The sequence below is a fragment of the Zootoca vivipara genome, chromosome 1 (genome assembly GCF_963506605.1).
Source record: "Zootoca vivipara chromosome 1, rZooViv1.1, whole genome shotgun sequence".
Taxonomy (NCBI): Eukaryota; Metazoa; Chordata; class Lepidosauria; order Squamata; family Lacertidae; genus Zootoca; species Zootoca vivipara.
The window spans coordinates 90,201,522-90,225,261 of NC_083276.1; the positions used below are offsets into that span (position 1 = coordinate 90,201,522).

The 23,740-nt window shown below is 41.3% G+C and overlaps 1 protein-coding gene across 3 annotated transcripts in view; it reads right to left on the minus strand.

Moving 5' to 3' along the window:
• TFCP2L1 (transcription factor CP2 like 1) overlaps positions 1-23,740 on the minus strand; it is a 44,602-nt gene that overhangs the window by 7,249 nt on the left and 13,613 nt on the right. For all 3 annotated transcript variants that reach the window (XR_009558142.1, XM_035128757.2, XM_060278677.1), the window contains exons 3-14: positions 17,114-17,190; positions 14,774-14,879; positions 14,105-14,211; positions 11,062-11,214; positions 10,626-10,736; positions 7,419-7,510; positions 6,326-6,374; positions 6,135-6,228; positions 5,172-5,262; positions 4,218-4,318; positions 2,287-2,429; positions 185-236 (exon numbers count right to left, since the gene is read on the minus strand). Coding sequence is in view for 2 of the 3 variants with exons in the window: in XM_035128757.2 (XP_034984648.1) it covers positions 185-236; positions 2,287-2,429; positions 4,218-4,318; positions 5,172-5,262; positions 6,135-6,228; positions 6,326-6,374; positions 7,419-7,510; positions 10,626-10,736; positions 11,062-11,214; positions 14,105-14,211; positions 14,774-14,879; positions 17,114-17,190 (1,176 nt within the window). In the remaining variant the exon portion in view is untranslated. The remainder of the gene's footprint in view (positions 1-184; positions 237-2,286; positions 2,430-4,217; positions 4,319-5,171; positions 5,263-6,134; positions 6,229-6,325; positions 6,375-7,418; positions 7,511-10,625; positions 10,737-11,061; positions 11,215-14,104; positions 14,212-14,773; positions 14,880-17,113; positions 17,191-23,740) is intronic.

The following is a 23,740-nucleotide window of genomic DNA, read 5'->3' on the forward strand; positions in this document are numbered from 1 at the left end:
GTTTGAGGCCCCTGAAGGAAAGGGTGACACCACCCCTTTTTCTGTTTTCATAGTATCTGACTATCCTGTTTATGCATTTGTCATTTTACATCTGAGAATTTTTGGATCCTCTTAAGTGACTTCCAACACCCTTATTTTGGTGAAGGTAAATCCCACTACTGTGGCAGGAAATATGTGTATATACCTTTTAACGTCGTGATGACAAAACAAGATTCATCTTGAAAGTTTTGTACCATCTGGATAAAGAAGACAAATGGAAGAAATCTGGAATTTATTGACACACACACACATATTTTCTTCAGGAAAGAAATATACATTTCCTAATCAACAGGGTGTTATTGGTTTGAAAAGAAAGGAACTGTCAGTGTAGAGAGGCTGTTCAAAAAGGACATGCAACCATAAGGTGCTTCCTAGAGGAATTTTTGCAGAAGCACACATGCAAAAATGGTAGATATGGTGGAGATGGGATGATCTATAAAGCACCCCCCCCAAAAAAAATGGAGGTCAAGATTCACCTAACCAACTCCATTAGTCATGCCCATTGATTTCAATGGGTCTTCTGTGTGTGTGTGTGACTTAAGTTGTGCTAGGTGTTATCATAGGTGATAGTCATTGACTTCCAACTTCTTTGGCTATGCTTTCCTCCACACAACTGTGCTCTTACTCCCCAGTCACCTTCACACAGAAAAATATCCACCAAAATTAAGTCCAGTGCTGCACCCATACACCATATCTAATGAAGCATGAAGAACATCAAATTGGTGACTGCTGTTTGCATCACTCTTGCTGCCTTGCCACCAGAACACAAAAATAAGGCAATTGTTGTTGTTAATCAGTAACTCAAGCATGTAATGAAGGGTCTCCTTGCACCCTAGCTGGTTGAAGCAATTCTGCTTTCCAGAGGCTGCCTTAAAACACTTCATGACTATTCAAACATTGAAGGTTTCAGATTCATCAGAGTGAAACGGTAGGGAGACTTTCAGAATAAAAATTGCAGGCTTCACCCACAGTTGTACTAGAAGCCTTGCTTTCTGCTTTAACTGTGTTTCTCCAGGGGTCATATGCAACAAAGCTTCTTAAGTGATTCTAGAGCATGCAGCCCACAGCCTAATTAGAAAAAGCTGGGAATATTTGCCATGAAAATATGCAGCATAGAACAGAATGAGACATTCGTGGGAATGGTCAGAAGCAAGCAAGTGGGATTCTTGCTCCCATTTGCATGACATCTTGTTGCTTCCAAGAAACTTGGATGAGGGCTCAAAAAGTTTTATTGTTTTTGCAAAGTATTTTCGATTCCGTGTGCCCTTCTCCCCCCCACCCCACTAAGTCAAAGTTAAGCAATGCTGCAGATTTTTTAAATGAGATTATAGCAAGTTTAATAAGCCAGCTTCATAGCAGAGATTCTTTAAAAATGAAACTAAATTTGGCAGAAGACCTTCACCTTGCCATGCATAAGGGGGGTAGCACACAAACCAGATACTTTGCTCAAGCGTGTTGAAGCTCACCCACTTTTGAACACAACCATTAAACTAAGACTCACTGACAAAGCAATGTCAATGTGAAGGGGAAAATATTGGGTTCTCTGTAATTCCTTCTACTTTCTAGGGGTGAAAGTGATTGCATGTTTCAGTAGCATCATTTTATCGGGAATGTGGTTGTACTGCATGCTTAAAATGCAATTTTTTATGTTCCCCGTATACTTCCATATTTCAAATCGCCTTTCAGTATCTGTGGCTTTTTGGCAAGGGAACAAACCTGAAGATGGAGACTGGCATAAGCAAAATGTTACAGAATCTGTAAAGGCAGAAGGAACTGTTCGTGGTGCTGAAATCTTACCTACTGGCCACTTGAAATTGTGCCTATTCACTTGAGACAAGCACAACCTCTAAGAGTCAATTTCAAACACCATTGAGGCCAAGGCTGTGCACTATGTGAGCAAAAATGAAGTGGAAGAGAGTCCAGGGAAAAGCAATGAATATGCCTTTCCCACCATTTCATTACCAGTTTGTCAACAATGCTTGATAAGATGACTACTTCCCTTCATAGCCATCCTTACCATAAAGTATTATATAAACAGAAAAGCAAAATGAGCTTTATAATCAGGTTCTTCATATTGTGATCCTCACTGCTAATGACATGTTCCAGCATTTTAAAACTCAGCACCCTCCAGAGCAAAACACACAATCCACAGAATCATGATGGTCAGTCACACTAAGGTCAGAGAACAGGTCCTAAACACATCAATAGCTAGAACTAGATGGGATGCATTCCAGTTAAAACTCTTACCTCATTGCTCACCAATACATGGATCCCTGTAGGTCCTTGTCGATAGATTCGGTTTATTTGCTGTGGTGAAATACTGTACAAGTTTGCAATCTTCTCCATCAATTCCACTGTTGTCAGCTCTTCTAAGAAGATAGCATGGTATACTGCGACAGTATTGGGGAAAGAGATATTTTTAGACATGCACCATAGGATTTGCATATATTTAAGGGAAAATATTTAACTTATGAAAAACAGCCCTCATTTGCTTTTGTCTTAGCACACACTAGAATATTAAGACTAAGAGAAGAAAAGCATTTAGAAGCAACCTTTTAAGTTCACAATGATGGCAGAAAGAAGTCGCCACCCAGTCATTACTTTTGCACATCTATGCATTTTTAATTTTGCAGTTCAGATATGAAAAATTCAAAACATGCATGTCTTATGAAAGAGGGAGTAGGTGTCCTTTTCATCACCAAAATAAGCACATGGGGGAGCTAAACTTTTCCCCACCTCACTTTCCCATGTTTGGGTGCCTTCGTCTCTAGCCAGCTTGGGGAAAACTATGAAGTAAGGCACAGAAAACTTTGTTTCCAGTATGCTCACTGATTTTAATACCTGTACGATTTTTCTATTTTTCTTTTTAGCAAACATGTGCTCACCTAGATCAGCCCCAGGAATATAACCACAAGCCTAAGTGTTGCTTTTAGAAATGATAATCATTAAAACATTCAGAACACGTGTAGCAGTTTCCTATCCTTGCCAGGTAGGTTTAGTGTTTGGGGGAGGGGGCTGGTTTAGACTAACATCCTGATCCAACAAATCATTCATTTTCAACTGGTGGGTCAGGCTCCACAAACAGAACATATTCTAACCTCAAGGTGAGTGCTATTAATAATAGTGACACCACTTCATAAATTCATGAATGCCAGTTGTGATATAATAGTATTAGGCAAACTTGGCAGTTTCAAAGTTTTAATTAAGCTTTTTAAGGCAATTATCCTTAGCAAGAATGTCGTTCTGCTTTTTCTTAAATTCAAACAATGTTGATTGTCTTGTAAATTTTTACAAGTACTCCAATAAAAAAATCTATGTAATGTAACATTTAAAGCATATTAAAAGCGTGCTTTAAAATCCTTCCATCTAAGTACTTCAAGTAAAACATTTAAGGTGTATTGGGCCAATAACTTAGTTTCTTAAACAAATTTGCTAAATTAGACCACCCCCTGGGGCAGCAAGAAATTTCCTGATGCAAATTACCCTAATTTGCATAGGAAAATTTTCTGCTTCAAAATTTGGACATCCTCCATAAACCTAATGCCTTTTAGAATAGCTTGGCTGGACTAGAAACCCTGTGGGTTGCATCCAGCAAAGTTCTACTCAGGGTAGGCACAATGGAATCAATGGCCCTAAATTAGTCACATCCATTAATTCCAATGTGTCTACTCAGAGTATGACAGAGAACATTGGGTGAGATTCAATGAATGAGTCCCACCCTGCACAAGGATTTATGCTTGTGCAATGGGTTTTTTCCTTTGTCCACTCTCTCACACACTAAAATTAGCTTGAGGGGGTGTCAGGATAACCCCCAGAACAGTGCACAGGGCAAGGGGGGGGAGGCTATTTCATCTGGTAAGACAAACTGTTTGCACTGGTGGAATGATCAGGAGAGTGTGGTGTTGAATTCCTCCCATTAAATGCAACCCTGTGTCTGTTCATACCTACGTATTAGTGAGTGTGTTGGCTGCACAGGATCAGTCCATAAGCTATTTGTGGTGTGTGGTGTGGGGAGAGGTTATTTGACTTTGGGTTCATTCTGGGAAAGAGGAACTTTTGAAATTGATTATACTAATAACAATTAGATAGATTTTATAGGGCAGCCAGAGTTTTTTGGAAGGATTTAAAGTTTGTTACGAAAGGCTGGCAAGCTTTGCCAAAACGAACAAGACACTTACTACACAGATTAGCATCTCCATTCTCTCGTTTTTGATGAAGGTGAGACCGATTTTGCTCAGGTTCCTGACATACATAAATGGTCATCTTGGGCCTTACGTTCCTACAGGTAAAACAATATTCTTTTCAGTATTGGCACTGTAAGAAGACACAACACTTCCAACTGGGCATGGCACTGCTCTGCACATGAAATTGGATAACTCTGTAGAGACCCAGTTGTGATGCAAAGCCTATAACAGGGGTGTGCAGAAGGTAGACTGGAATCTACTGGTAAATCAGCATGTATTTCTTTCTCCCAATTGCTCAACAATGACAACAATATAACACTCTGCTACCACCACTAAATTATATTGCTGGAGTGAAAAAAGCTGGGAATATTCAAAAGTTCATTTCTGGTATTCAGAACAAATTCCTGAGCTCAGAAATGTCAAGTGTACAGTGGAACCTCGGTTTATGAACACCTTTGTTTATGAATTTTTGGTTTACGAACGCCGTGGACCCATCTGGAACGGATTAATCCACTTTCCATTACTTTCAATGGGAAAGTTCGCTTCAGTTTATGAACGCTTCAGTTTATGAACAGACTTCCAGAACCAATTGTGTTCATAAACCGAGGTACCACTGTCTTCTGGATGAGATTCTAGCTGGGGGATCCTGAGGTTTAGTAAAATACAAAGTGAACCCCACAAGCCTGAAGCCTGCCTTCACCTGGGCTAGAGTGTCAAGACTGACTGGGAAGACTCGAGTTCAAATCTTTGTTCAGCCACAAAGCTTCTTGAGTGACCCCGTCACTCACTCTCAGCTGATCAGTGCACCATCCCAAGATGCAATTTTTATTATTTACTATGTATGTTTCCAGTGACAAATGTGCTTTTAAGGATCTCCCCACTGAACACAAAAAACCCCACAAATTTGAAAACGCAGTAACTGGTGCTGTAACAGAAAATGTGACAAACCTTCCTTTAATGGCGTTATAAAGTCGAATGCCATCAGCTGGGCCACAAATCTGAATAAGGTCATCTTTGGACATCTTCAATAAGTCGGCACCTGAACATTTCAAGCAAAAGTCATTTCCCCCCAATAACAAGTCTCTATACAGAATCAAATTTCACAGGCTTGTTAAGACAGGTGCTGGAGGCATACAAGTTCTGATTAGAAAAAACCAATACTGCAAGCAGTCACTTCATAAAGATATTTTTATGCAAATCTATTGCATGTATAGGGAGAGGAAAGGTCCAGAAGGAAGTAGTCATGGCCATGGGCAAAATCTGGTCACCTCTGGTCTCGGGCACAAAAACCTGCTTCCAGCAGCATGTGCAAATTGAGCTCATAGTGTAACTAAACACAGAAGCAAGGAATCTTTTACATTGTATAACTGACATCTCCTGAACCAACTAAAATGGTTGTCCAAGTGCATGGTCCTCAGGCAAGTGTGAGGGCATGTGAAGGTCACTTCTGCACTTTTAAACCCCAAAGTGAAGAAACCAAGGAAAGCACACCAGAATTTGTGTTTTACAGAATGATGCTGTGCTGCACAAGGAAGGAGAAGCACGTAATCTCCAATGAATATATATTTGGAGATTATGTGCTTCTCCTTCCTTGTGCAGCACAGCATCATTCTGTAAAATACAAATGAAAAAATGAATGCACCATTTGCTGTGGGGAGCAGGAGAGAGGTATCACCTCTCTCCTGCCCCGGATATAGAATGTTGCTTCTGAGTGTTGGGAATATGCAGAATTCCCACCAAAAGAGCATAACCTTGAGGAATGGTGCAGAGTGAAATCAATGTGCATTTATTTCCCATTAGGAGTATCCATACAGACATGCCAATGGTCCATATTACTTAAAGAACAGAGTTACCCCCTTGAAGGAACATTAGGAAGGATAAAAGGCACATGGGCCATATTAACACACATACCTGAGAAACTTGAAAAGAGTCTACAGAATGGACTAAACCTATTTCGCTGAAGCCACTGCTGAGCATCTTGAATAGAAGCAGAGGGAAGGAGATGCTACATTGCAAAAAGAATAAGAGGGTCTTGAAATGAACTGTTCACCAGTGTCCTAAAAAAAGAAAAGCACCACATTAACATGATCTCAAATACTTACGTCATTGCTGAGAGGCAGGAGCTCCGCTTGGTGAGTTGGAGAACTGTTGCTAAAAATTGTACAGAATTGGGAAAGAAAAAATGATTTTTAAAAAAGTCTCTCCTCAATAGTGCTGGTTGTTGCCCCCCCCTCTCTCCCTCACTTTCTCTTTCCTCCCACTCCTCAATCTTCCATCCAATTTACAGTAGTTAGTTTGTCAAAAGTTCAAGCCTAGTTCTCTAAGGTTATTGGTTTCATGTCACCTAAAAAAATTCATGGGGCTATACAAGACAAGAACTAAGAATATGAATTCCCAGATGGGCTACAGCTGGGGTCAGCAACCTTTTTCAGCCGTGGGCCAATTTGGGGGGGGGGGTGTGTGAACGAATTCCTACGCCCCACAAATCACCCAGAGACGCATTTTAAATAAAAGGACACATTCTACTCATGTCAAAATAAGCTGATTCCCAGACGGTCTGCCGGCCGGATTGAGAATTTTTTAATTTATTTATTTTTAAAAAAGAAACCCACCTCCCCAACACCTGCCAACAGTAGGTATAAGTTTAAAAAGAAACCTCTTCTATTCTATCAGGCTATAGGAGGGGGAGAGATGGGACAGGACATTGCTCATTTCAATATCTTTCCATTGTAGCTGGTTTTTGCAACAACTCTGTAATTAAAACTAAGGCCTGAGCTTGTTTTTCTCTCTCCTCCCTCCCAATCCCCTTTTCCTTTTGTTTTGTGTCTCTTATGTTGCAAACCTGAGGGCAAGAACTGTCTCATCACTGACATTTATTGACATGAGTCATGTTGGGAACCTACTTTGGCTGAAGAGTGGGCATGAAAATGCTTTAAATAATTTAAATATGCAAGTACCTTTCAGGCAAGTGGGAGCAGTAAAAGAGCACAGCAGCACAGGAGTATGTCTCGCAATCTCAGCAAATAATATTTAAGTTTGCGTTGAATTACAGGCTCCGACATAACACTAAATGCAAAGTTAAAACTTCCTTATCTTTTTACACACAATGTGTGTTTTTTGTTGTTTTTTAATGAAACAAAAACATGAAACTGGGGCTCCAATGTCAGCTGAGAAGATAAAATATTTATCACGTACCCATCTCCAAGGCTGAAACTGTTTGGAGAGCTGTTGTAACTTGGAGACGGAGCGTTGTTCACTTGATAAGGCACATCTGGCCACGGGGAACACTGTTTAAACAAAACCAAATTAGGAACGTTAAGAGCATGCTTCAAAGGGGAGTCAGAAACTGAAGTCCGATTCTCTTTCAAAACTACTTCCACCTTCCACCTTCACTAGTGGCAACTAATTGTACATCTTTATTAGTGACAGTCTATCATCACACACCCCCAAACACTCTTGATTCAAACATTTTGGGGTTTTTTCTAGCAAAGGGTTACTAGAAGTCAGCAGCTGTGCATTGGAGCAAGGAGGGGGACAGCGTGGCAGTAATATACTGTACCGACCAGGACAGGGATGGGGCAGGAAAAGGTGGTACCAAGGCCAGGGGTACTTTGTGTTGGTGGCAAGAGACTAGCCTAACACCCTTATTTCCAATATGCTAAAGGTAAAGGGACCCCTGACCATTAGGTCCAGTCGTGACCGACTCTGGGGTTGCGGCACCCATCTCACTCTATAGGCCGAGGGAGCCGGCGTACAGCTTCCAGGTCATGTGGCCAGCATGACTAAGTCGCTTCTGCCAAACCAGAGCAGCACACGGAAATGCCATTTACCTTCCCGCTGTAGTGGTACCTATTTATCTACTTGAAGTTTGACGTGCTTTCGAACTGCTAGGTTGGCAGGAGCTGGGACCGAGCAACCGGCCGACCTTCTGATCGGCAAGCCCTAGGCACTATGGTTTAACCCACAACGCCACCCGCGTCCCATTTTCCAATATGGTAGCTTTGCATATATTCCAAAGAATTCCAAAACGTTCTACCCATTCAAGTACAAATAATCATAGTACTTGGTGTTAGCCCAGAAGTGGTGATACAAAACAGTAACTTGGGAAAATTAAATAATGGAGAGTGGAGTGATAAATTAATGGAACCAATGCACTTCAGCAGAAAGAACTAGCATTTTGTACAAATATAGCACCAAATATGATCTGTCATGATTCACTGTAAGCTCAAACTGTTGGATGACGTCAAAGGAAGCAGCAGACAGAATGGGTCTTACAGGAAAGATGGCACAAGGCTATCAAACCAAACAAACAAACAAATGTTTTCCCTAGTGTTTTTTTCTTTGCTGGCATACAATCAGAATTAAGTCTGTCTAAATAACTTGTTAAGAGCCCAGGAACCTTCTACACAATATGTCTTCTGTTTACAATGATAGTAAGGCAATCCATGACATTCCCTAGGATTTCTCTCCTCAGCAAATGCAAACAAACTATAGCAAATATTTAACTCTTTAGTAACAAGGGCCATATGATTTCCTGCTTCGAGGTGCTAAAGGCCATTCCTGTCAACAGCAGGTCACCTTAATCTGGCAGCTCCTTAGAAATAGGTCACTTTCTATGTAAAGGTCTCGTGAACTGTGGGTCACATTATATTGCAGCTGACTAAAACATATACAAATAAAAAAGGTTTTGTGAATGAGAAGAAGCAAGTTTGTTTCTGCTCCTCTTTAAAACAAATATGAAGTGGTGGGCTAAAGTTACTGTTTAATCTGGTGTTGCAATGGCATGAACTTTAAGATGTCAAAATGCACCGAAGTCTAGCAAGCAAAATGGTACCTAACCTTCCCAGGAGACTCAGAGGAAGCTTATGTCATTGTTGAGCATACAGTTCAAAATTGCAACATTGACTGGCCATATCTAGTCAGTACATCATGCACAAGACTAAACTGTTTTGTACAGCCTTGACTTTGGCTGTGTGCAGCTGCTGCCATGCACAGAATCAGACTTTTATGCCACTACAAATGCTCCTGGTCAGGATGCCAAATGTGTGGTTGCTTCCCAAGTACTTCTGAGCATCAATTAGATTCTTCAATGTGATCAGACCAAATGGTGCATTATTTCAATGAAAATGATTTGACAGGTAGGTAGGTAAATGGGAGAGGAAAGATACATCTATCTTTCCCTACCTCACAGAACGGCACATAAAAGTTTAAGTCCATTGCTGAATGCAAGAGGCTGAAAGTTCACAGAAACATCTCCTGCAGCAAGGTACAGAAGCAAAACACCCACCAGGGCAGTTTAGATAAATGGCCAGTTAAAACATGCAGCAGCACTGCCAGGATCAGCCTCAGGCTCACCCAAGTCTGCAACCATACAGATACAGTTCCATAGGAACTGACACCAGCCAAAATACCCATTTTTTCCCTCCAGATTTTTGTGGGTATGGGCAGCAAGAAACTGAGCCACCCTGTATTGTTTTAGTAAACAGATTAAGTGATTCATATTGATTTATTTTATGTTTCTATCTGAATGTGACCCATCCCAAGATCACTTACAATTAAGGGCAGGGCAGGATATAAATCTTCCAAATGAATAAAATGCACAAACAGCTACATGGGGCTGCTCTGGCACCCATGATCACGGCAGTACTTAGAGCTGCTACTGGGGGAATTGCTGCAATCCTGCATGTGCTTGCTAGCTCACAGTCTTATCTCCATGTTGCAGCTTGTGTGCTCAGCCAAAGGTTATGAACTAGCCTCCTAAACTTAATCTAAAAACAGTCCACTCTCAAAAATATCACACCAAAGGGAGCCCCTACTACTAGAAGTATGTATCTCTTTTCAGACAAGGAGGCTGGTTCCAACCCATGAAGTGAAAGTCTCTTAACATCCTGTACTTGTTCTGTTTCTTGTGTTCACTCTCAAAAACCTAATGAGTTTCACCTAAACAAATATGAATCCACACTTCTTTGGGAATCTCAAATCTCATGAACAATATTAGCTTTGTGTCAAGATTTGAAAATATGAGACCTTAAAGCAACAAACCTACTTCCTGATCTTTTGTTGGACTATGACATAAGGGAAGGTTCATTAGATGTTTAAGGTTGTACTGGAAACCTATACTGGCCAGGTTAAGTAACACTGGTTGGTCTGCCATAGTCGTGTTGGTCTGCCATAGTCGAAACAAAATTAAAAAATTCCTTCCAGTAGCACCTTAGGGACCAACTAAGTTTGTCATTGTCACACTGGTTGAGTGGTTCTAATTTTGAAACAATCACATATTTTCTCTCCCCCCCCCCTGAAAAGATAAATACTGCTCCTTACACTGCAAACTTCTAAACTGAGAGGAAAGCACGGTATCACACTTGAGTGCCATTTGGCATTGCGGCAACAGACCTACCATACCTCTGTCAGAATGGTTGTATCATAGGATGGCTGATATTTCTCCCTTTCTTGAGTAGTTTTCTTCTCCATTTTTTCTCTGTCTGTCTTCTGTTTCCTATCTGCTCCTTTAGGCTATAAAGCACACAGAATAAATAGTTTTAAGCCAACAAGATAGTGCAGATATTTCCCTTGATATCCAAACAAAAGTGACATTGAGATTTGTGTTATTTAATGAATGAACACATCCTATCCACATTGAGTAGTATTTGATCATTACGACCAACAGCCTAGTCTTTGTATTATTTATCTGTACTGTATTGTATTGTGCTTCCTTTAGAAAACTAAGTGTTTTAACCTCATAACAAGCCTGCAAGGCTGAAGAGCGATTTGCTCATGGTCACCAAGTGAATTTCATAACCAAGCGAAAACTGTTCTGAAAATCCCATAGTCATTGTACCTTAAACACTTTGATCTGGCAGCTTGCAGAATGCAAGTGGTCTGTGTATTCGCCATTCTCATTCTGTTTGAATGTGTCCATTTGTATCCGGAAGGGTACGCCTTTCTCTCCGCCATGTTTCCTCGGAGTAAATTCTGTACTTATACAATGCACCTAGTGAAAAAGGAACGGTTTGGCTTCAAGTTCCCAGAACAGAGCATTTGGTTTTATTATAAAGAAGAGCTGACAAGCCCCAAGTAGGACCAGTGCAGACTTCCAGCCTGTCCATTATCTATAGTCTGTACACACCCTACCTTTAAGCCACATTTGAAGCAGATTCTCTCCCCCTACCTGCAAAGAATTCTGGACACTATAGTTTATTAAAGGGTGCTGGAAATGGTGGGTCGGTGAGGGGTAACTTAGGGCCCCAGAATTCTTTGACAGAAAGAAGGTGTTTCAATGGTATAATGCATAGGCTGCCATAATCAAAGGCTACAGTGTCCAAACCCTCCCAATCTGGATCCCCCCAACCCAACTTCGCAGATGGCAGAAAAAACTATACTCTTTTATCTTCTCGCATAAAAAACCAAGAATAAGCACCAAATACCTGCACCTTCCCACCTCACAAGGAGGATGGGGAATCCCCAACATAGAAACATATTATAGAGCCAACCAAATACGACATATAATCCCATATATACTGGAAGATGAAACAAAACAATGGATACACTTAGAAAGGGACACGATTGATAGTATTTGCACCTCAGCATACCCACTCCTCCCAAACAAACTAAGGAAGATTCCCGCAACACTAAACAGGTACACACAAACCATGTTCAAAGCATGGAAAACAGAGACAGACAAATTATCCCCAACCTCATCCCCACTAATCCCCCTGGCTTACCATCCGCTATTCCACCATGCAGCACAAAACCTCCAGATAAAAACCTGGCAGACCAAAGGCTTATATCGCCTAATAGACTTTTATAAAAACAACCAACCTATGACAACACAAGAAATACAGGACAAACTAGAAGACATCCAAATATCCTGGTTAGCACAACACCAACTACATGCCCTCTTAAACAATCCAGTTGTAAAATCAGCAGCGACCAGACCCCTAACTACCTTTGAAAACCTCATCCTGACGACGAAGGGACAGGGCAAAGGGATGGTATCTGCAATATATAAAATACTGCTCCAAAACCCCACGAGCCCCCTAGACACAATCAAAAGACAATGGGAAGACGACATAGGCTATGAAATTAATCCCGCCCAATGGACCAAAATGTGGTCTAAACCCCCCTTTAAATCCATATCAGCAAAAAGAAAAGAACTCACTCTGAAAATCATCTACAGGTGGTACCTAACACCACGGAAACTAGCGATAATACGCCCAGGAACATCACCAAAATGCTGGAGAGGATGCACCTCAACAGGCACATACTTCCACATGTGGTGGGAGTGCCCCAAAATCCAACTATTCTGGAAAACAACCATAAGAGAAATAGGTAAAATAACCCAACAAACTTTAGAATTCACCCCAGAACTGGCCTTGCTAAACATCTTCCAGGACAATAACGCGCACCTACATCACAAAGAACTCATAACCCACTTACTCTCAGCAACCAGAAGCACCATAACCAGACACTGGAAAGACCTGTCAGGAATAAACATGGACCATTGGTACCAAATAGTATGGGAAACAGCCCTACTAGAAAAATTAACCAATAAGTTGAAACTGACACGGGGACAAATAGAAGGGGATGGCTTCACCCCGGTATGGTTCCCCTTTATCACATACACAGCCCAACAAGATAACGACAAAAACCCACCAACAGCATACAAATCCATATGGTTAACCTGACCCACAACACTCACCCCCTTGCTCACAAACAAAACAAAGACCACCACAGCTAACCACAAAGGAACAACCATATCCTAGGCCAACCCCAGCATCTCTCACCAACAAAGGAAAACAAGCGAACAACAGAGAACCTATGCAAATGTCGCTGACAAGAAAAAACCCACCCCACCCACCCTCCCCCCACCCACTATCCTTCCCCTCCCCTCACCAATGTCTCAACAAACAAAACTGAAATTGTAACAATCTTAAGAGAGACATTGCTCTCATCTCTGTAAACCAAGAAAATCCTTAATAAAAATGATTTAAAAAAAAAAATCAAAGGCTACAGTGCATGCTCCCTCTCACCAGCTCCTTTTCATCAAACACAAATTTCCCCTTAAGAACTTTCTTTTAAAAATAATAAAAGAAAAAGCAACGTTCAGGATTGCATTTGCACCAACGTTCTCATTCAAACAATCCCTTACAGTTTTTGCAAAATATATTAGTAATTTAGCTGATTTTATTTACTTCTTTGTTCAGTTGATGGTGCTTATTTTCAAAAATGGTTTTTGCGCACCGCAGGCTGCATGCAGATTGATGACATCAGTCTGCACTACCTTTCACCATTGGTCTGCACTACCTTTCACCATTACAAGCAACATTGCCAGCCAGATGAAAAGTGATGGTTTATTGGACTGAACACATTCCTAATAAGCAGTATCCAGAGCTACTACTGCCCAGTGAAGTTAAGTAAAAGGGTTTCTACTCCCTGCTTGAACAACCATCAAAATATTGCTAGTTTGCTTTGGCCTAGCCAGCTGGGGTGGAAAGGTTTTGTTTTCACTTATTACTTGAAAAGGTTTGATCTTTATCCCCTTAATATGTTGGATATGTTTCATTATGGCATATTTGTATTATTCTTTCTACTTGTATTCCTATTATCTCTTCAAAATCTACTAGCACTGTAGGCTTAAAAGAAAATTCAATTATGTGAAATTGTTTTATCAGAATCTATGTAACTGTCAGTAAAAAATAATAATTATTATTGTCTGCATTATATGAGAACAAGAAACCAAAGCTAGAGTGGAAATCTTCCATCCATTCTGGTTTGAAATTCTCTATATATACTCAATGAAATATGTATCCCAGAAGATTTTAAAAGGAGAATGTGGTTTTTTTTTATAAAAAGGAATAAAAAATAAAATGTTATTTCCTTACCTGAATGAATGCTGATGCTCTCTTAGAGGGATCCCACAAAAATTCTACTGTATTCAGCTGTGTGGGGCTGGCTCTGGGATCTAGGATGCCGACTGACAGTGGGATATCTGTAGAAGAAAACCCCTAAAATTTTAAAAAAATTAAAATTGAAGAGCAGAAACAACATTGCAAGATAATCACCAGATGCATTTGAAAAGTCAGAAAGAAACATAACAAACTCCATTTTGCATGAGAATCAATCCCCGCCAATCTTCCTGTGACTGCAATTGTAATGTCATTTCTAAACAGTATTCTCATATTAAGAACCAAAATGGATGCTTAGGCATGATGTCATTTAAGATGGCTCTTTAACCACAGTGTTTTATGTTGTTGAGTTGTTATAATTTTATTGATTATGCAGTGTTCTGTTTTGTTTTTAAGTGTAAATTAAGTTTTCGACAAAAAAGTGGGGTATAAATATATTTACAATGCAAACAATGAAATGCATACCTACATGCTGGGGGCAGTAGAAAATATACTGTAAAAAAATATAGGATGCTCGGATTCCATGAGGAGGAGCATGACTTGATTTAAAGCTTGCAGTTTTACCACGTGAAAATGCCTTGAAGAAATATCTTGTAGATTACTTCAGGAAACACCTCAAAGGACAACATAATGAAAAGTTCTCACCTATGTCAAGGATGCGATCTCCTGGCCGACTCCACCTCCAGCCTTCGAGCTGCTGGTGCTCTGTGTACTGCAGACGGCGATCATGGAAAACCACACGAATGATGCTCTGTTGAGAGAGAAGAAGAGGGTTGAAGTTAAAGAAGTGATTCAGGTACATCTTTTTTAATGCAGACAAGCTCCACTTTAAAAAAAAAAAGCAAGGTGATGTAGCTCTCTACAAAGATCACCCATCACCATATACACCAAACAGACTAGGAAGAATAATGAGAAACTGAAAGATTTTGTGTATATCAGCCAGCTTGGCCAAATTAATTTCATGCTGTAATTGACACCTGGGGAATGTTTTTATCCTTCTGTTGAAAATACACCAGTGGCCAGTCACCAGGATCGAGCTGTAAATACGGCTGAAGCCATAGAGCATTTATTCTGTGGGGTACCAATGCCGTTTGGCTAGACCTCACATCCCATTTATAGAAGTCTTGTTTTGGTGACACTATCCAGGGATAAGATTTGAAATATTTTGGACATACAACTTGAAAACCTAAAAACAAAAGGATTAGATTATTTCAAAGAAATGTAATAAAATTACAGATGCATACGCTGGATGTTGAGGGGTGGGAACCCAAATCTAAACAAAACAACAACAGCAACAACAAAGCTGCTTTTGCAATATGCAGTACGAATATCAGATTTTGCAAATGGCCCCTTTTCTTTAAAGCAAAGCCATTTCATTGGAGCATTTGTTGAAGGGGGGATTAGACACTAGAACAAACATCTGTATCCAAATGAAGAACCCATGAAGGAATGGGTGTGAGACTCAAAACTATTCATCCAATGACCTATTTGCATTGACGATCTTCCCTCCTCCCACGTATCTCGGGATCCAGTTGCATTTTGTGTGCTGTGCCTATGACATGAAAGGTGGACCAGGAGAAGAGATTCCTTAGGTGGATTCTACAGTGGGATTTAAGATGCTTATTCCAGCTTACTTTGTGCAAGGTGGGGACTCCACAATGTTTTGCTAAATGCTTGTTCACATGCCATATTCTTGAGCCCAAAGACTGGGTTTTTAAGCCAAGGAGAAATGTCAAGTTAGTAAATTCTTCATAAAATGACAGTTTAAGGCTGTGCTGTAGTGACTCCCCTACTTACTACATCTATTGCCACATACAAGCAGGAAAGGAGTAAGCACTGGATGCTTCTGTCAAAGGCCACACCTTGTAGATAAGGATCATGAGTGGTGGCAGCAGCAGTGGTGAAAGGACAGATAGCTAAACACCCTTGACAAGTCATGTAGTTACATGCAGAGAGTTATAAAATACCTTTTCAATTTCTCTTTAAATCAAACACAAGATAATAAACTTCCCAAATAAGGGTCAAACTATATGTTTCACTTTATGTGTAGCATACAGTTACATCTCTTGCTTTACTTTATCTGTGGAGAGGGAGGATTTTTATTGGGATTGCAACATGCAGGTGTGACTACCCCCAATCTTCCAGGGTCTCAATGGCTTTTCTCTCTCTCGTGCTTTTTACTAAGCCCTGTTGCTGTTGGGGAGGATATTTGGTGAGTTGCATCTAAGGAGAGAAAGGGTAAACCTTCCTTCTCGTTATGTTTCCCAACAACAATTCCCCTCCCTTCCATGGCTGGAATAAGAATTAAAGAAAAGCAAAATATGTAACTGCACGAAGTACAACATGTAGCATGTGAGCAAGCATTAAGGGCCTGTTCTGTAACCAAGAAATGTGAATGGGAGGTCGGGGGAAGAAGTCTATATCAGTGGTTTTCAAGCTATGTACTCAGGAATGCCATGTGCCCTTGAATGCTCATTGGGGCATTTTGCCAACAAAAAAACCATGATAATAGACATGATCCCCCAAGATACAATTTTTCCATTTTTTGCCAATGTTTCTCTGCAATGTGAAGCTCTGAGGAATGTTGGACCCATTGAATTAACAGAAGTCAGCACTGAGGCCTAAAAGGCCAGGCCAGGCCAGGAAAATGCTGTATACTAAAAAAATAAAAACACCCTAGAATAGACCCCAGAACTCTTAAAAACATGTTGGGGATTGGTGAGGTAAATGCACTATTTTGTCTTTTATGAATAACAGATGTAAAAATTATTCAAAGAAAACAGGAAAAACAGAAATCCACTGGTATATACTGGGCTCTAGAAACCAAACTGCCAAGTCCCGCTTGGATCGAAAGGAATTCAGATCAGAAAGCCCACCACACTCCACCCTGAAGTCCTGCCCTCTCCCTAGTCAATTCTCTTCCAATGGTATGGCCATCTTATTAGAGTGTGCCTGTATGTAGCAGCAGGAAGAAAATCTCCTTACCTTTACATATTTTGTGTTTAAATCTTGAAACTCTCCCAATTTCCTATTCTCAAGTAGACGGATTTCATAAGACTGACCTAGGAGTTCAAGGAAACATTTCCAAGGTGTTTAAGCATGTTGCAGGTTAAGCATGTTGCAGCAAGAAGAGATATAGACAGTTGCACTGGCATCAATCATGCTTGGTTGGGAAGGGTGGTTTTTTTCTTTTCTTTTTGCAGTATAGCAAGTTTCTCCCAGGAAATGGTCAGGCATTATTGTAACCTCTTAAGAGAGGAAGACTGAGCCCTTGGCCAGATTATCCATTTGGAAATTTAAAGAACACAGGGTCTTCAAATTCCTTGGCACTTTCTATAAACTTGTCACGTATGGGGGACCTAAAGCATATTTATGGTCTCATTAGCATTAGCATGTCTGCTTCTGACAGAAAGGCATCTTCAAGCAGTAGGTCCTGAACTATAGACCACTGGTGGTTTACAAGCCCATATGAAGTGTTCCATAACTGGTTTTGTGTTTTTTTGTTGGCTGGCTGGCTGGCTGGCTGGCTGGCTGGCATCTCTTTTAGCATCAGGATGCACTGTGGAAAAGAGTGCTGACAGAGTCTTAGTTGAATATCTAAGCTCTGGATTTTTCCCTCTAGTTGTTTGTGAACAGCTATACTGTTTGACAGGCAGCTTCTGCTGCTGCTCTCAGTCTACAATCCTAAACAAACTAACTTAGCATCTATGAACGCAGAGGGACTTCTGAGTAAACACACTGTTACATGGTGCCCCAATCTCTGAGTAGTGAGAGATTTCAGGGGTTTCAGGCACTTAGCCAGGGTTCATGTTTCCTTTGGAAATGAGACACAGCAGACTGTGGTGACTTTAGGATATATGGTTTATTTATACATACAGACAACCTAAGCCTACGATGAAGGCATTCACAGCATTAACACCCCAAAAGGGTTTTGCTTCTGCCCTCTTTCTCAGCTTCCAGCTTGCTGAGTTTAACAGGTTGCAACCCTTAAAAAATGCTCTCCTTCAAACTCTGGCCTTTGTCCTGCTAACTAACAGAGCTAGAGGGGGGGGCCCTCCCAAGGGCCATCTGACAGAGTCCCCTCTCTCTCGCCTTCCAAATGGCCCATTGCCTTCCCTATGTTGTTGGTTAAGGGCTGATCTCCCAGGTGATTTCCAGAACATCGGAAGCTGGTCTGGCCTGCATTTTAACATTTTACTGAATCCAGTGTCTGGCAGCCAATTTCAACACTCCCAAGTACTGTGTAAATTCTAACACCCATTAGACTTAGAAATTTAGGGGAATCTGTCTCCCACAACTCATAACACAATACATTGTCAACTGCACTGTCAGCATCCTTAGCAACCAGAAAATTACTGCCGATTGCTCAGAACAGAAGATGCCCACCAAGAACCGAGGCAGCATCCTAAATGATTGGCCTAATACAATGGATGCACAAAGCCTTAGAAATATATGTTATTTACGGAACTGTGATGGTAGAATTAGGTCTACCTCCTGTTCTCTCAGCAGCCATGTTTATTTACTAACTCCCATAGGATCCCAACTCATAGATTGACAGGCTGGCTCCTTAAAATCACTCCCAATAAGCACAGTCTTTTAACATACAAGTTTTCAATAAGAACATCTGAGGCATTATTTCCAAATGTACAGATCTGTTCTGATTTGGACTTGCTAAATGTTATTAGAAACACAGCTGTGTATGGGGTGTGGTGCTCATCTCGCTTTCAGACTGAGGGAGCCAGCATTTGTCCACAGGCAGCTTTCTGGGTCATGTGGGCAGCATGACTAAACCGCTTCTGGAGCAACAGAACACCGTGACAGAAGCCAGAGCACACAGAACTGCTAGGTTGACAGGAACTGGGACAGAGCAATGGGAGCTCGCTCCGTCACAGGGATTCGAACCACCGACCTTCAAACACATGCCAGTGCAGGTAAATAAATAGGTACCGCTGTGGCAGGAAGGTAAACGGCATTTCCGTGTGCTCTGGTTTCTGTCACTGTTTTTCTGTTGCACCAGAAACAGTTTAGTCATGCTGGCCACATGAGCAGGAAAGCTGTCTGTGGACAAACGCTGGCTCCCTTAGCCTGAAAGACAGATGAGAGCCGCAATCCCATAGTCACCTTTGGCTGGATTTAACTATCCAGGGGTCCTTTACACACACACACCCCTGATTGGTGATATAATTTAGTTCCGATTGCAAAAAACATTGTTAAGTAAATAAATATCAGGAACAAGAGCAAAATGATAAATACAATAAAATCAGGGAGCAGATCCACAGGAGCTGGTTTTTCAAGTTCCTCCTGCAGCGACCTCCCAACCTTGCACAAGAATGCAGATCAATGTGTAACAAGGCAATCTAAAATGGTGATCAGTTTTAAGTTCTGGTTTGACCAGTGGTGGGGTTGACTCTCTAAAGTAAAATGAAATGGCCGGTATATCTCCCTCCTGCAGAGAAAAGAAGAATGCTACTTTTCTGGAACTCACTCCAGGGACAATATTTATTCTGATAGCCTTAAAGTTCTACGAAGGATTGCAACCATGGAAATTATGACATTAGCTGTGACTGGGCAAACAGCTCAGGAATAAAATGGAACTTTGTGCAAAAAAGAGAGGCTGGGGGGATGTAGTAATTTGCAAGCAGGAGGCAGCTGTAACTTAGTCTCATGATCGGCCCTACTATTAGGCAGAAGGAGGTGACAGAATCTGGAGTACCATTAAATGCTGCTATGTTTTTACCAACATGGGGAGAGGGAGAGAACAGCAGCACCATTTGGTTTTTCAAATATGACATACAGTATCTTCTTGGATCTGCAGTATTATTAGTACTGGTCATGGCCTGGTCTGAAGGCACATAACACCTTCTAAAGTTAAGCAGTTCTGGTTGCAATCAGTGTTTCAATGGCAAAGTACCTGGGAAACTCATATATGCCATCTCAAATTCCAGGATGGAAAGGCAGGATAAAAATGGTCTAAATTGAAAAATATTGAATAGAAGGATTTCATTTGCGGATATGGTTAGTAACAGTGAGTGAGTGTGTGTTAGGTGAAAACTTCCTCCTAATCAGTACCAGCCTAAGCCAAGGGTCTCCAACCCTGCACCCACAAAGGCCTTCTTTGGTGTACCTGAAATGAGCCATAAACCACAGATTCTCAGCTTTCATTTTTTAAACAAGTTTATAGCATTTTTTAGAACCTGAGATGTGAGGCAAAACATACAGACACCATTCTTCTAAAAAAAAAATGTTGTGAGAAATTAGCCCACCCCACCCTTTCAGTGTTTTACTTTACCCCTTCCCTCCCCACCCCCACCCCCAGGAAATATCCCTGCAGGTGCCTGTTTGTGAGAGAGGTAGAGATACTGTACACTTAGGAGAGAGAAGGAAAGATGGCCATGTGATGTGTGTGTGTGTTTGCAGAGGGGGAGAAGTGGGAGATTGTGTGTGTGTGTGTGTGTGTGTGTGTGTGTGTGTGTGTGTGTGTGTATGTATGGTCTGTGAGAGGGAGAAGGGTGTGTGTCAGAGATATCTGTGTGTGCCTGTGGCCTGCACTTGGATGGTCAATATGTGTGAGACAGTGTGTGTGTGTGTGTGTGTGTGTGTGTGTGTGTGTGTGAGAGAGAGAGAGAGAGAGAGAGAGAGAGAGAGAGAGAGAGAGAGAGAGAGATCATGTGTGATCTCCACAATCAGGACCACCAGGACATTTTGTTGTTGTTGTTGTTTAGTCGTTTCCGACTCTTCCTGACCCCATGGACCAGAGCACGCCAGGCACTCCTGTCTTCCACTGCCTCCTGCAGTTTGGTCAGCTTCGAGAACACTGTCCAACCATCTCGTCCAGGACATAGCTGACTTCCTTTAATTGAGATTGAGCTGGGGAAACAACAATTACTGTACTCTCTGCGGGGAAACAGCAATGATGATACTCTCTAATTTTGTGTTATGCCTCCACAGCAGCCATTTTGTGTTTGGTGCCCACAACACTTTACCAAAGTTCAAAATGTGACTGCTGATCCAAAAAGATTGGCAACCCCTGTCCTATGAGGTTCTTGTGCATCAGTGAAAAAGACATGACCATCCAGTGGGCAATCCTTTGACAAATTATAAGCCAGTTACCCAACTGAAATTTTAACACAGAAAGAACTGTGCCAACAAAGGAAGACTTCATTGAGATGTCGCCTCTAAAACTGGTCAGTACATTTTTAGACTCAAGCACCAGTCTCTGTTTACCTTTCCGCTGCAACTAAAGAGTGAAGGACAGGTTAAATAGGTCTGATGAAGTGATAATCAAGGGAAGGCATGTTAGATCTAGAAGCCAAACTGGTCTCTTATCTATGAAAATACTCCCTTGATGTGACCAATACGCATTAACTGAATCAACCCAGCAATGAAATGTTACATTCCTCTTTCAATTCAGCTACAGTGTGTCTCTGTGTATAGGCTTAGGGCCAATATGACAGTTAACGATGTTTCATTCTTAATACTTGGCAGCTTGAGGCATTGCATTCTTTCAAGCAAAGCTTTCATTCACTTACATTATTAGAGGCTAAAAAAATATGGCATAAAGAACCTTGTACCTACAACAGGAATGGAGTAAGTAATAGTAAAACTATAAAATGAGTATTACATTTTACAGCATGCCAATGCATACAGGATGTAGCCACTGAGATAACCACAAAGTTAAGAGCTTAATCAGGCTACCATTAGTGGCTTACTTCAGAGGGTGAACCTGCACTGAGGGTCATTGAGAACCACCACATTTCTGCTTTCAGCCACCTCTATCTATCTGTATTTATGCATCACACACACACGCGCACACACACACACACAGAGAGAGAGAGATGCTTTCAAACTGCTAGGTTGTCAGGAGTTTGTTAAGGGGCTGAGAGTTGTTATAAGACCCCTATTCCCCTCACAAAGCTATTGTTCTCAGAGCAGCTATGCAAAGAGCTCTGAATATTGTAGCATTAAACGTCTTTAAATGTATAGTGCAAACTGGGCCAAAGTTTGGAAGTCAGCAAACTAAACATTTATATGTTCCCATGACTATTTGGTAGTCCAAGAAAGCAAGTATAATTAATTGCCTTCTCACTAGATCTAGACATAATAAAGATGGTGAGGCACTACATTTTTAACTAGCCACTACGGAGTACGTTCTTCTACCTATACATAAGGATGGGGTTCTGTGGCCCTCTGGATGTTGCTGGACTCCAGATTCCATTCGTTCCAGCCAGTATGACTAATTATCAGAGATGGCAGAAACAGCTGGAGGGATTCCCCATTCCTGTCAGAGCAAAAGCCACTACAGGGTACATTCAGAAAAGCACAGAATTATACATGAACATTCATTTATAGTGTTGCCCATCTCTACTTAACATATATTATTTGATTTTAAATATTTATACTAAATCTTTTAGGACTAGGACAAGATCAGAGGAGGACACCCCCTGGAGCAACAAGCATTTACATAATACTTCTAAGAAAGCTGAGTGTAATGTATACAGTGCTGTTCCACAATAAAAAAGAAAAGAAAAGAGAGAAAGGTAGTAAAAACAAGCCAGGTTCACAATGTTCTTGGGTTGTATGATGCACAGCAACTCCACCTGTCTTTAGAAGGTGGTTTATGGGCTCTTTGCATTTAATAAGACTATTTTCCTCCTGCAATTTAAGCCACATAAATGTAACAGCACTCCATTTAGGACAAAAGAGATGCCTGCCTGCCAGAAAGGTGACAAATCAAATATTTGAAAGATATGTCCTTCTGATTAAAGTGTCTTTTACATTTTTGCTCATGGCAAGCATGCTTCTGCCGTCTGGCAAGTGTGCTGAGCCCCAGCCTTCCTCTCAATCTTAGAACTTGCAGAGATGGGCTGGGATTGTCCTAATAGTTGCACAGCAGCCCCTTACCCCTCCTCTCAACCTCAAGAGCTGGAGGTAGTTCAAGAGCTGCTATGTTGTCAGGTGGCAACCAGCACATCTTGAATATGCAGAGGCCAAACCAACACAAACACCAATTCCAGATCCAAGCTATGTGCTGGTAAGGGGGAGCAGGGAGCTCACACTGCAGTGACATGAGGTGGTGGCCAGGGTTCCTAGCAATCATAATTTTTTGATTGGTTGCCAAAATTGGCCAACATTTGTTGCCTCTCTGGCCCTTTTCAGTAAGGAAGGGTGAATTGGTGAATTGTACTATTCAAAAGGGCTCTTTAGAAGTCTATTTCTGCTCAGGGGAACCAAACTGTATGTTCTACTCCCACACTATTTTGCACTCTTTGCTGCTTTCTCTCCCTGAAATGCTTGAAACTACTTATTTTCACATAGAAAAGAGCAACCATTCTAGTCTCATCTCCATCACTCCCTTGTGTTCAAACACATTGCATAGCTGAGGTATTGTACTTACGATGGCACCCACCTGTTTATCCTTCCTAGGATCCAAACTATTACCCTATGATTAGGAATCCAATCATTATTTGTGGTTGTCTAGACCAGAGGTTGGCAACCTGCGGTCCACGGAGGCCGTTTATCCGGCCCACGAGCCACCCGGTCACTGAGCCGCCCGCTCGGCAAGTCCCCCACATGCTGCGCTAAACCAGCATGGCTCTGGGACTCACTGAGCGG